We start from the raw sequence: 14043 nt of genomic DNA on the forward strand, positions 1-14043 counted from the left end.
AAAACCTGGACATGATAAAAATGCAAGTTGAGCACACATGGAGGCTTTATTCAGATGTATTTTGTTGTTGTTTTTGGTGGTATGTTCACAGGGTACATGTCTTAAACTAGATGTCTTAAACTTTAATAGGTTTACATTATATATTTAACTGCGTTAGAACTTATTTATGAACCTGAACCTTTTAAGTTTCATACTTAATGATAGACGCTCTTATAACTGTAGTGGCAAACAGGTAGTATATTTCTTCTAGTTCATGTGTGCTAGCTACTTAAGTAAAGACAATCAAAAGTTGTTGTCTGTTTTCAATTAAATATCATATAGTTCCATGTTCCATCTGAATGTTGAAGACTCCCAAATGTCTTTTCTGGTTTAAATATTTTTCCTAAGCTTCAGGCTCATATATTCTACTGTCAATAAACATTAGACACTTGAACCTCTTCACAGACACCTCAAATGCAGCATGTCTAAAGCTTATTGTCTCATTTCCTGCACCCTGCTAACCTCTTTCCTCCTGAGTTTTCTATCCTGGGGGGGGGGGGGGGCGGGGGAGTAGTTTACTATCATCTTACTCATTTGTCCAAGAAAATCTGGGAGTCACTGTAACTCTTTGTCCCTTACACTTAATCAGACACTAAATCTTATAATACCACCTCCCAAATAGTTCCTAATCTGTCCACTGTTTATATCCTTGTTCACAGGGCCCTAGTTTAGACACTAAATCATCACCTAAATGCTGTAACAAACTCAATACAAACATTCTGCCTATAATCTTACCTCTTCCCTTTACTCCATGGTTTTCCTTTGCTCTTAGCATAGAGTTTAATTTATCTCTTAATATCAAAAATAGGTATAGACCAATGTCCCATTTGCAGAAGCTTATTAACTTCTTAGGTTGCTTTTAATAACTTCTAATACCTTACTGAAATTTAACAGAGCTCAATTTAACTCTCATTACTTGATTAGCTATTTATCAGTACTTACTATGTATAGTAACTGAGTAATTGTATTAGATATCGTAATGGTTGGAGATGAACAGTGATATATCTTGGAGGAAAGATGAGACAAGTGTATAAATATTCTTAACACAATGACACAATGAAGACAATGTTTTAAAATCCCAACATAGGAGGAGTTAAAGGGCTGTCAGATGCTAATGGAAGGAAGATCAGAGAATGCAGCCTGGAGAAGATGAGAGTTTAGGTGGGCCTTGGAGGCCATCTAAGAATTGAGCTGTAGGGCAGCATAAGCAAAGGCCAAGAGAAGGAAATCTCAAAAAGAAAAAATAACAATGAGTATTTTAGTTTGGCTGGATGGTAGAATTCCTCGCGGAAAATAGTAGGAAAGTAGCTGGAAAAATAAGTTGGGACCACATAAAGGAAAACCCTGAATATTAGGCTAAGAGCTAAGTCCTTTTTTCTATAGAGAATGAGAAATGGCTTAAAGAAAAATATTTTATCTGAACCATGTTTCAAAAGACCTTCCCCATCAAAGCTATAATTTTCATTGAATCAATGGCTACTATATAAATAATTATATCTACAAGGTTCCTTATGATAAAGAAAAACAAAAAGGATTAAAATCATGTTTGGGAAACAATTACACAGTATTTAGTTATATTAGAGTTTGGAAGGGGAAGTGTGTGTTACAATCTCAGTAAATTCTTCATTTTTTAATTAAGGCCACCAAACCCAAGTCATCTTCAGTTAAAAGCTTAGAAGAGTTCATATGTTTATTCCATATTTCAGTACAAGTTCTATATTTTACTTCCAGATCACTTTTAGGATTTTTTTGTGTCTTTAAATAGATACAGTGCTTAGTTGCAAAAAGAAACTAACCTACTGGTTTCAGGGTAAGTGGTTTTTGAGAGAAAAGAAAGCAGATGGCAACTATATTTCTTCTCTTCCATTTTCTTTTTTACAGTTAAAAATAATCCTTCTTTCTTTTCTGCACCCAAAAATAGCTCAAGGAGTTTCTGTGATTATGTCGAACTATCTAAAGAATTTGGTAGCATTAACATCAAGGATGCATTTTCCCATTATTACTACATATAAAATTATTTTCACCTTTACTATTTCTCTGAGCATTAAAAAAGAAAACAAAAAACAAGCTACTTTGGACAACTTCAGTCATCACTACCTACTCTGTGATACTGGTATTAAGAGTAAAAATGCATTTAACTATGAGCCAAAGTACACAAAGCCATGTAATAAATATTTCATGTTTCAAATGTTACTTTTAAATTAAAAAAAAAAAAACTGCTGATGACTGGAGAGGCAAAAAAGACACTGTGTAATTCATTGTTTTAAAGGCTGCCATTCTGATATGCTGAGACTGAGTGTAGAAACATTTACTCAAGTACTGACCTGGATTCTGGGGATTCAAAAAATGACTACATGGATCTAGACTTAATGGGGCTCATAGACTTAGGGGAGGGAAGTAGAGTAGTAGAGCATGTAAATTAGAGGGAAAAGTTTTAGTTGAGGAGTAATCAAAGATATGGCTGGAAAGGTTACTTTTTGGTAAAATTGAGGGAGGGTCACATATGCTGTGAACTTTATCTTGATAGTAACTGAGAGTCATTGCAAGTTTTATTTTTTTTTTAATTTTTATTTATTTATGATAGTCAGAGAGAGAGAGAGAGAGAGGCAGAGACATAGGCAGAGGGAGAAGCAGGCTCCATGCACCGGGAGCCCAACGTGGGATTCGATCCCAGGTCTCCAGGATCGCGCCCTGGGCCAAAGGCAGGCGCCAAACCGCTGCACCACCCAGGGATCCCTCATTGCGAGTTTTAAAACAAGGATGTGTGATGATAGAGATGATATTCTAGGAAGGTATATCTGGCGATCCTGAATCAAATGTACAGCAGAGACTGGAAATGAGAGTCATAAAGGGAACATTTGAAAGCCAGTAATAGCCAAGTAGTTAGCTACAGTACAGTGTGGATTTGAAGCCAGACTATCTGGGTTCAAACCTACCTCTACCACGTACTAGCCTTATGACCTCCTCTAGATTCTATGTATCTCAGTTTCTTCAGTTGGAGATTATTATAGTACCTTCCTCATACAGCTGAATGCCAAGAGCTTGTAACGCTCTTGGCACATAATAACCGCTCTCAGTGCTAGCTATTGTTGCTGTTGTTGCTATTATTATTGCTATTGCTGCACAGTCACAAGGGATATCGATTCCAGCACGTCTGGTGGTAGAATACCTTCAACACCCAAGACTCATGCCTTGAATAAAGAAAGCATCCTCATATCACCCAGCCTGCCATTCACCAATCCCTATCTTCCACAGTAAGCAAGTCTCCCAAAGGTCCTAGAATAAGGCCAAAGGGTATTCTGAGAAAACAAAAACCTGTTGGCCCTCATTAAGTGTAGTTTGCTAACTCCTAAGCCAGGCATCACAATAATGTAATAAATATTAAGGTTGATGATGAATTATAGTTGCCACAAATATAATGGTTAAATGTCAAATATTATTCAATATTTGTTCATTTCCTCTGGGGATCAGGTGTTTTTCACTTTATTTTTTTTAAGACTTTATTTATTTATTTTAGAGAAAGAGACAGACCAAGAGCAAAGGGAAGAGCAGAAGGACGGACAAGCAAACTCTACACTGAGCTCAAGCCTCATGGGAGGCTCAGTCTCATGACCCTGAGATCGTGACCTGAGCCGAAACCAAGAGTCAAGGATGCTTAACTGACTGAGCTACCCAAGCATCTTGTTTTCCACTTTGGTTGGCATAGGCTCATAACAAAACTATTAACCTGTCTTTTCAGAAATACAAATTTTTGAGGTGAAAAAAAAAAAATCTCCTCACCTAAATGGTAAATTAAAAAACTTGTAAGATTAAGCCATGGAAGGCCAGGCTAGAGGAGCTGTTGGAATCGAAAAACTGGCTTCTGAACGGTTCTTTATCAAAAAAGTCTCAGAATGTTGGACTACAGCTCTCTCTCCACGCACATTGGATATTGCAACTCTTTTTCTGGTCAGGAAATGTAATCTTTAGTAGAAATAATATTAGAGCAATCTGATCATTCCCATCAAAAATATTTCTCTAACTTTTCTATAAAAATATATGCATTCTGGTCCTGAAGAATGGCCATAAATTCCAAATAAGTTGCAATAAAATTAAGCAGAAAAACTGGGATTTGTGGGCCTCAGCGAAACTTAATTTTTTATGTATAATGAAAATTTAATACATTTAAAGCAGGATATAATTACAGTCCCACTTAGGTGCAACATTCTTTAAGCAGTATTTCAGAATAACAGTCCAGAACCAATCTCTCACCCCTCCTCCAACCTCTCGCAGCACTAAGTTTACATCACAGATTGCTTTGTATTTTAGTAATTTGTATGTATGTCTTCTTTTATACCTGATTATAAACTCTTTGAGGGGGCAGCCCGGTGGCTCAGCGGCTTAATGCCGCCTTTGGCCCAGGGCGTGATCCTGGAGACCCAGGGTCGAGTCCCACGTCGGGCTCCCTGCGTGGAGCCTGCTTCTGTCTCTGCCTCTCTCTCTCTCTCATAAATAAATCAAAAAATAAAAATAAACTCTTTGAGGGAAGACACTCTGGCTAATTCACCTTAGGATCTACATGTAGCAGCTGCTACAGTTACTAAGCGGCTAATATTTGCTCAATAATAAAATCCATTAAAATTTACATTCAAAAGTGAATTCTGTGCTTACCGTCAGAACATAGGGCTTTTTTTTTTTAATTTATTTTTTATTGGTGTTCAATTTACCAACATACAGAATAACTCCCCTCCCCCCCCCAACCCAGAACATAGGGCTTTTCTCCACACCTTTTAATTTCACTACATTGCATTTGTCTAAAAGCTTACAAAGGCTTTGAAGTGCTTAAGAGAACATTTAGCATTTCGAAAATATTTAATCCGAAACGTCACTCTTCTAAAAATGTGTATGATTTTTCCAAAAAAAAGGACGCTTTTTGTTCTTCAAGGAAACTGTACGTCGCTCCTAGGTTTAGGATCTTGCTGAGGGTTCAGACTCCAACTCCCTACATCTGAAGGCGTCATTAATACTGAATCTATTCTGTGTAGTGTCTGAAAACTTAAACCTTGAATCATTCCAAGATTATAGGACAGTCTTTTCGTACCTGTAGCCCTAATAATACTTCTGAAGACAAGTTGGATGGATTCTTCTCTATTATGACCACCCTCTTCCTCAAAAAACAAAAACAAAAACAAAAACAAAAACAAAAAAACAAAAAAAAAACAAAAACAAAAAACAAAAAACAAAACAAAAAAAAACAAAAAAACAAAAAAACAAAAAAAACACAAAAAAACAAAAACCCTTTCCACACGTATAAAACGACAGTCTCCGGAATGAGTGATTCCTAAGAGCCAGTGCAGCCAGGCTGCCCCCTCCGGGATGCGCGCACCCCTGCGGGCATCATTCGATCTCGTGAAGCACCTGAGATGCCAGGAGGTCAGATACCCTAACTTCAGTACTTACTCGTGAAACACATACTGACTCTGTGCCAGGCCACTGTGCCGGGGACCCCGCCAGGGCCGCAAGCCCCCGTGGGGTCCCCGCGCCCGGGGCCAGCAGCCGGGGGCCCGCCAGGATGCCCGACACCCGCGGCGCCACGCGGGCCTCAGGCCACGGTGCCCAAGAGGTGTAGTATCTGCACGTTGCGGGGAGAAGGGCTGTTTGACCTCTCGGCAGGAAGAGGAGAGGAGCTACGACAACTGCACAGCCGGAGACTTGCGAGAGACCCACATCGGCCCCGGCCCCGGCCCCGGCCCCGGGCCCGAGGCGTAGAGACGGAGCCCCCCCTACTGGCCCCGCTGCCCTCGCGCTCCCGGCCACAGCCACGCCCAGACTCGCGAGAGTTCAGAACAGGCCGACGGAACGGAACTTCCCACGTCTGTTGTTCCTACACGGACGGGGTTCGATTCACCGGAATCGATTGGCGTTAAAGGGCGAACGCGAAGGGAGGGCGGTGCTCTGGCCGACACGGAGTGGACGCGACGGAGCGGAAGTCCCGGTGCGCACGCGGCGGGGAGAGCATCCTGGGGGCCGGAAGGAGGCGGCGCCCCCGCGGCCTAGCGACCGGCCCGCAAGCTCCCCGCGGAGGAGGGCGCGTGGCCGAACAAGGAAGCGTGTTGCCCGAGCGCGCGGCTGGTTCGCGGAGGTCGCCGGTGGCCGAAAGCCCGACTTCGGCGTAGGACGTGAGACCGTGAGTTATGGCGGGGGGATCCCGGCGGCGCGGAGCGGCCAAGTGGGCCGCGGTGCGAGGCAAGGCGGGCCCCGGCCCAGCGGACGGAAATGAAGACGGTCTGGAACTGCCACCCTCGCCGGGGGACTCCAGCTACTACCAAGATCAGGTGGATGATTTCCATGAGGCCCGATCTCGGGCCGCCTTGGCTAAAGGCTGGAGCGGAGTGGAGAGTGAGGAGGAGGATGGCGATGAGGAGGAGGAGGAGGAGGAGGAGGTTCTAGCCCTAGATGTTGCTGATGAGGACGATGAAGATGGAGACAGCGCGGGGGAGGAAGAGGACGACGAGGATGACGGCGGGAGCTCCGTGCAGAGCGAGGCCGAGGCATCTGGGGATCCCAGTCTGTCGTGGGGTCAGAGGAAAAAACTTTACTACGACACAGACTATGGTTCCAAGGCCCGAAGCCGACAAAGTCAACAGGAAGTAGAGGAGGAGGAAAGGGAGGAGGAAGAGGAAGCCCAGCTCATTCAGCGGCGCCTAGCCCAGGCCCTGCAGGAGGAGGATTTTGGGGTGACCTGGGTAGAGGCCTTCGCAAAACCAGTATCTCAGGTAGATGAGGCCGAGACCCGGGTCGTGAAGGATCTGGCGAAAGTTTCAGTGAAGGAGAAGCTGAAGATGCTGCGGAAAGAGTCACCAGAACTCTTGGAACTGATAGAAGACCTGAAACTTAAGTTGACTGAAGTGAAGGATGAGCTGGAGCCATTGCTACAGTTGGTGGAGCAAGGGATCATTCCCCCCGGAAAAGGAAGCCAATACCTGAGGACCAAGTACAACCTCTATTTGAACTATTGCGCCAACATCAGCTTTTATTTGATCCTGAAAGCCAGGAGAGTCCCTGCACACTGGACATCCTGTCATAGAAAGGCTTGTCACCTACCGAAATTTGATCAACAAGCTGTCAGTTGTAGATCAGAAGCTGTCTTCTGAAATTCGTCATCTCCTCACACTTAAAGGTGATGCTGGAAACAAAGAACCGATTTCAAAAGCGAAATTCACCAAGGCCAAGCCAAAATCTGTTTCAGAGACTCCTGCTGCTGCCTCTGCTGTTACAGACGTATCTGATGATTCTGATTTTGATGAAGAAGCTGCACGGAAATACTATAAAGAAATAGAAGACCAGCAAAAGTTGAAGAGAAAGAAAGAAGAAGACAGTATTGAAGAACAGGCTCTTGAAGATCAAAATGCGAAGAGAGCCATTACCTATCAGATTGCTAAAAATAGGGGACTTACACCCAGAAGAAAGAAGATTGATCGCAATCCTAGAGTGAAACACCGGGAGAAGTTCAGAAGAGCCAAAATCCGCAGGAGAGGCCAAGTTCGTGAAGTTCGTAGAGAAGAGCAACGTTACAGTGGTGAACTCTCTGGCATCCGTGCAGGAGTTAAAAAGAGCATTAAGCTTAAATAAAGTTTTCTACTTAGCTTAATGTTTTTGGTTTGGCAATAATTTTAAGATCAATAAATTTTTATTTTTATCTAGTGAAGTGATTGTATTGATACATATATAACACTAACCTTAAACTTAAAAAAAATTTTGTCAACAGGGAAATTTGGCTTACTGCTCAGTATTTTTTGTTCTTTATATTATTAAAGTCATATAAGAATTTGGGAGCAATACAGGAGTTCTTGGTAAGAGACGGTGTTGAAAAGAGTTGTCCAATATTGTCAAATAGTAGCCTAGGAAAATTTCACAGCTGGTTGGGGAGCAACAGTCAAATTTAGAACACTTTTGTAATTTTCCTTGGGAAGAGAATGCACCTTTGGAATCATCTTATTTGTAAGATAGTCTATAAAATAGTTCTGACAGATTTCATTTACTTAAGTGTCATTCTTGAGCAGGATACTTGTAATTAATAGATTTTAATTAAAGATCTTGTACATTGTGGTAAACGCTTAGGAATGAAGAGGAACTTTGGTTAAAAGCAGAAAAAGATATGCCTTAATTACATTAATTGTGAACATTTTTCTAATAGTCCTTAATGTGGTAAATAAGGTTAAAATTCCATTTTCAATATTGTACTGGTGACTTGCAGCTGTTGCTGTTTGTACACCACATTTGCCGAAAACTTGGTAGGATTACTACAAGGTAAGAGACAAGTTCAAGTGGTAAAAAACGTTATATTTTTCTTTAGTTATTCTGACCTTTTATAGTAGGATAGAGATGCAGAACTTGAAACTATTTGGGATGATGCCAGGGAAGAAAATGACAAAGACTAGTGAAGGAAAGCACAAAAGATGTTTTAACTATATCATTGTTCATTAACTATTCATTAAATCTCTCTAGCTGCTAAAGATGCAGAGATGATCAGTGGTTAATACTTATTAAACACTTGCCATGTGCCGGTTGTGCATTACCTCATTTAATTTGTACAATAACTTTGTGAAGTGTGGTACTGTTCTCTGTAGCACTTAGGAGGATGCTGAAATTCCTGGAGGTTAACTTTACAAAGGACATAGGCTTGGAATTTGGAACCAAACCGGCTTAATTTGAGCCTTATCTTAACCTCTGGTTTACAGCTGCCATATCAAAATTATTTTATCTTTTGTTTTCTTGTAGAGAGGTAGATTGGAAATAAAATTAATAGTAAGTGCTAAGAGACTTTTGTAAGCACTTTGATTTGTATTTAACTTTCTTACAACTTTTGTGCAGTAAATTCTATTAGCCCTATTTTAAAGAGGAAACTGACAAAAAATGACTTTCAAGGTCACATAGCTATTTAGTAGAGTTAGGATTTCAATCCAGCCTTTGAGGCTTCAGAGCCCTGTCCTACACTTCTTTTTCTGATATAGTGGGAAAAAGTACAGGTTAGGGTGCTTTTGAGTTTCTTACTTGATCTCCAACTCATTTCTTTCATCTATATGGTACAATGCTACCTACTTTGGAGAGTTGATGTAACAATGGTGAGAGTTGTGAAATCATAGAAAATACGTGTTTTGGCTTGGCGCCTGGTTCTTGGCACAGAACTCCTAAACCCTTGTTATTTCCTAAGTGATAAGAGTACGAGGAGCATTTTTTGTTCTAATTAGGTGACTTGTGTAGGGCTCCTGCTTGGCTCCAGGATGGGGGCTGCTCCCCAGAAAGACCATATCATAATTAGAAGCTTGGAATTATCAGTCCCACTCCCCAGTCAACAGACAGGGGAGAGAGGCTGGAAATGGAATTAGTGATTTGTTGTGCTTATGGTAGAAAGCCTTCATAAAATCTCAATAGTATGAGGTTCAGGGAGCTTCAGATTGGTGAGCACATCCACACCCACAGGGTGATGCACTCCCAACTCCACAGGGACAGTAGCTTCTGTGCTTGGCACCATCCCATACCTCACCATATGCATCTCCATCTGACTGTTCGCCTGTATACTTTGTCATACCCTTTTATAAGCTGGTAAACCAAGTAAGTTTTTGCAAGTTTTTCTGTGAGCCACTCTAGCAAATTAATTGGACTCTAGCAAGTTAATGAGAACTTCAGATTTATAGCTGATCAGTCAGAAGCACAGGTAATAACTTTGAACCATCCAGTAGAGTGTCAGAATTTAGTTAAATTGTACAATACCCAACCAGTGTCAAAGAATTGCTTAATAAAGGGAAAGCTCACATCTGGTGTTAGAAGTATTATGAGTGTAGTAGTAGTGTAAAGGAGAGAGGTGTAAAACAGTTTTCCCAATTCTAGGGCAGACTAGACCACCCAGGTTCCTAACCCATTTCCAACACTTAGCCCATGACTTCGGGTAAGCTACTTCATCTCTCTTCCTTAGTTTTTTCATCTAAACTGGGAGTATTAGTAGTAGTACCTACTTCATAGGGTTTTTATGAGGATTAGTAGAATTATTAATTAAAGCAGTTAGAACGACTCATGTTATACAGTAATCACCTAGTGTTGGCTCTTACTACATAGTGTTAGGACAACACATCTCACAGGTGCCCAATGAGTTGTAGCTAGGGAACATAGAGAATAAAGTATAGTCCTATGTAAAAATGGTTGAGAAATTAATACCCTAAGTTTGAAAGAAGAGGGTGAGTACATGACTGGAGAAAACCTGGCACAAGACAAAAAGCAAGGAAATAAAGGTTAAAAAATATTTGATGTTCTATGTCAAATCCCTGCCAGATATATAAAGTTGTGGTGAGGGAAAAATGTTTTAAAGGAAGAAAAGCCTTCCATTTAGGAAAGTGGAAAAAGTTATGCCTGTTAAATATTTCTCCAAATATTCCTTCGGAGACCTCACAACACATTGTAAACCTTAATTCATTTGGAATAGTTAGGACATAGATGGTGCTATCCTAATTACAAATGTAAAAAATGACCTTGCCTGATGTGAACTGATAGCTTTGTAACAAAGAAATTGCTGGATATAATATTTACATCATCCAAATTTTGTCCTTACTCAAACATTTAAAGGGCACTGAGATGCTGGGTACCATCCTAACATGGGAATAATTAACTACTCAGTGTGATCACTTTACCATAGTGACTCACTTTGTGAACTCAGGAGTGTCATGGGTAACAGTTCTAATAAAAATCAATACAAAGCAACACCCTGTTAGTTTTATGTCAGCATGTTAAGTTATGGGTAACTTGAAAATAAAAATATTAACAATTAAGGTAGAAAATACCAAATTAGTGATTTACTCTACCACTAACCAGCTGACTAGCTTTGAGTAGTAGTTTCTCTAAGCCACAGTTTCTTACCTATATTTTTATGAAGGAATTAAATAAATGTATCTCTTTAATTTTTGTGTAAAAATAAATGTATTTCCTTATCAGACCTCTAAAGCTACCTTAATGGTCAAAGCTTTTGGCACCTGGGAAATTCCTTTTTGTGGTCTTAAAGATTAAAAAAATAGCTTAGATAACTTGAACAATTCACATATCTGACACAAAAGAGGTATCTCTGAGGAACCACTAGAATTGCTTATTTCTTGCTTGTCTGAAGTAAAAGAATTTTAAGTTAATATGTTACAGTAATATAAGTTAACATTACCAAAACAATTTAAGAAAAGTGAAGGTCAGTATAATTTACATCTCAAGAGATCACAATGAGGAACATGTACCACTGCCTGAATAGTAAATGATCTCAAAAAAATCATGTTCAACTAGAGTTCCAAATCTTTCAAACAATATTGCTTCAGGTAATTAGAATTTAAAAATTCTTTTAGTTATTAATTTTTTCAACACATTTGCATTTTGCCTTAGTTTAGGCACAGAAACAATTAAAAATTTAACAGCACCGAAATCAAGAAATGTTAACATGTATGTTTTAAATTTACTTAAAGTATATTTCTCAATATCAGTATTTTTGATTTAATGTAGTTACTTTAACTATGCATTCCAGATGTTTTCTGGATTCCTTCAGCTATACACTTTTGAAGAAAAATTGGTTTTTTTTTTTACATTTGCTTCAAAGTGAAGCTTTAAATGATAGTATTAAAAATCCACATTTTTAAAACTATAAACAAAACAAAAACCCTGGAGGAAGTGAATAAAATGGTGGGCCTTAAGAGAAACAATGTAAAAAAATAAACAATGTAGGGTAGCATTAAGAGTTTGACCTCTGGAGCCAGACTGAGTTTAAATCCCAGTGTCACCACTTACAATGTGTCTTTGATCTACCAGACTTCAGTCCCAATTTCCTCATGTTGAATAATGTATGATGTTAATAGCCATTTAAATAGTTAAACCAGATAGGGACACCTGGGTGGCTCAGCAGTTGAGCATCTGCTTTTGGTTCAGGGCATGATCCCGGGGTCCCAGGATGGAGTCCCACACCGGGTTCCCACGGGGAACCCTGCTTCTCCCTCTGCCTGTGTCTGCTTCTCTTTCTCTGTATCTCTCATGAATAAATAAAATCTTTTAAATAAATAAATAGTTAAACCATATAGTAAGCATTTAGAACAGCAGCTGGCAGGTAAAGTGCTTAGTGTTAGTTAATATCTTTTTTTTTTTTTTTTACTATTAATCATTTTAAAAAATAATTTACTGCACCTGAGTTAATTTTTTCCTTGGTTCTCTCATAGTTGCTTTTCAAACCAGAGTGCCTAAGGATGAGGTGGTAAGTTTTAAAAAAGATTTCTGTGCCCTACCATTACAAATTCTGATTTAGATGGCCTGGTGTTAATTCAGGGACCAGTATTTTTAACAGACAAAACAGATGATGCTGATTCAGATAGTCTATAGAATACACTTTGGGAAACATTGCCCCGGGCACACTAGTTTTAGGTTTCTCTTAGCCAATAACAGAGACATGGATGAAATTAATAACAAGAATGAAATATGATATATTAACATGATGTATAAAACCTAACTGGTAGTTCCATGGATCTTACCCCCCAGAACTATACCCTAGGCTTAATCACATTTAACATACCACAAGTAGGTTCCTGGACTCTGAAACCAGGAGTCGTTGGGACTCCGGAAACCCTACACTAGAGAACTGTTGGCTTTTATTCACCCTTAAGCATTGCTTTAAGTGGCCTATGCTAATATATATCCCAGGAGATCATCTTACAATAAGTAGGAAAAGGGATAATTCAAAATAAGTAGATGACTAAACAGAACTTTATTAGCAGCCGTAATTCTTTTATACTTATTAAATGAGCTCTTTCAGACATACACTTGACACTTGAACAATATGGGGATTAAGGATGCCAACATCCCTCACCCCATGCAGGTGAAAATCCACTTATCATTTTGACTCCCCCCAGATTTAACTAATAGCCTACTCTTGACCAGAAGCTTTACTGATAATATAAACAGTCGATTAACATGTACTTTTTATGTTATATGCATTGTATACTGTATTTTTTTTTTTTTAAGATTTTACCTATTTATTCATGGGAGACACAGAGACAGAGAGGCAGAGACACAGGCAGAGGGAGAAGCAGGCTCCATGCAGGGAGCCTGACGTGGGACTCAATCATGGGTCTCCAAGATCACACCCCAGGCTAAAGGTGGCACTAAACCGCTGGGCCACCAGGGCTAACCTGTATACTGTATTCTTAAAGTAAGCTAGAGAAAAGAAAATATTAAAATCATACGATAGAGAAAATACATTTACCAAAATGTTCTGTATTGAAAAGAATCCACATAGAAGAGTACCTGCTTAGTTCAAAATCACATTGTCAAGAGTCAACTGTACTTAACATTTCTAATTGCAACACATTCAAACATACATGTAAAGGGAAATTAAGGCCAAATAATTAAGTTTATTCTTTAAATTTTATTTCAGTCCAACTTTTCTTGATCACTTCTATTTAGGGTCCCAATGGCACAGAATTTTGATAAGATTTTAGAGGAAAGAGATTTCTGCGAACCACTAGAGGAGTAAATCTGTAGTGTATTGTAAAAAGGAGAAATTCAAAGATGTCAACTTTGGGAGTAGACACACCGGTAGAAGAGATAGGTCTGTTGCAGTTGGAGCAATTAACTCCTTAGTTAGGATACTATGGGAACTTAAAAGAGGCACGTACCTCTTACATAAGGAAGGCAGAGAAGTTCTATTTGAGTAGAATCTTGGAGGAAGAGTGAGTATGGCAATATGGGGAATGCCAAACATTTTAAAGTTTATCCAAAGGCAACAAGGGCGAAACAAGTTTGGAAGATAATATTAGGAAGGTGGAGAGGGGTTAGATCATGAAAGACTTTACATTGTATCCAGATATGAAGATGACAAGCAAGGTTCTTAAGAATCTATGCAACATAATTAGATCAGCCTTCAGATAAGTAAATTACTCATTCTAACTGCTGTTGAGCAGTGGAATTGGAATAGATTAAAAATAGAGGCAGGAAAACCAGCTAGGAGTCATT

General features: G+C 39.5%; 2 protein-coding genes across 2 annotated transcripts in view; one reads left to right on the plus strand and one right to left on the minus strand.

Moving 5' to 3' along the window:
* JCHAIN (joining chain of multimeric IgA and IgM) overlaps positions 1–5828 on the minus strand; it is a 31746-nt gene extending 25918 nt beyond the window's left edge. The window contains exon 1 of the mRNA XM_049093036.1: positions 5479–5828. Coding sequence (XP_048948993.1) covers positions 5479–5491 — 13 coding nt within the window. The 5' untranslated portion in view covers positions 5492–5828. The remainder of the gene's footprint in view (positions 1–5478) is intronic.
* A 113-nt stretch (positions 5829–5941) lies between these two features.
* UTP3 (UTP3 small subunit processome component) lies at positions 5942–7726 on the plus strand. The gene is given in 2 exon segments (XM_025435684.3): positions 5942–7088; positions 7090–7726. Coding segments are annotated over 2 exon segments (1437 nt in total). The 5' UTR covers positions 5942–6212; the 3' UTR covers positions 7651–7726.
* Positions 7727–14043: the final 6317 nt, after the last annotated feature.

This window comes from Canis lupus, chromosome 13 (assembly GCF_003254725.2).
Source record: "Canis lupus dingo isolate Sandy chromosome 13, ASM325472v2, whole genome shotgun sequence".
NCBI classification, from domain to species: domain Eukaryota; kingdom Metazoa; phylum Chordata; class Mammalia; order Carnivora; family Canidae; genus Canis; species Canis lupus.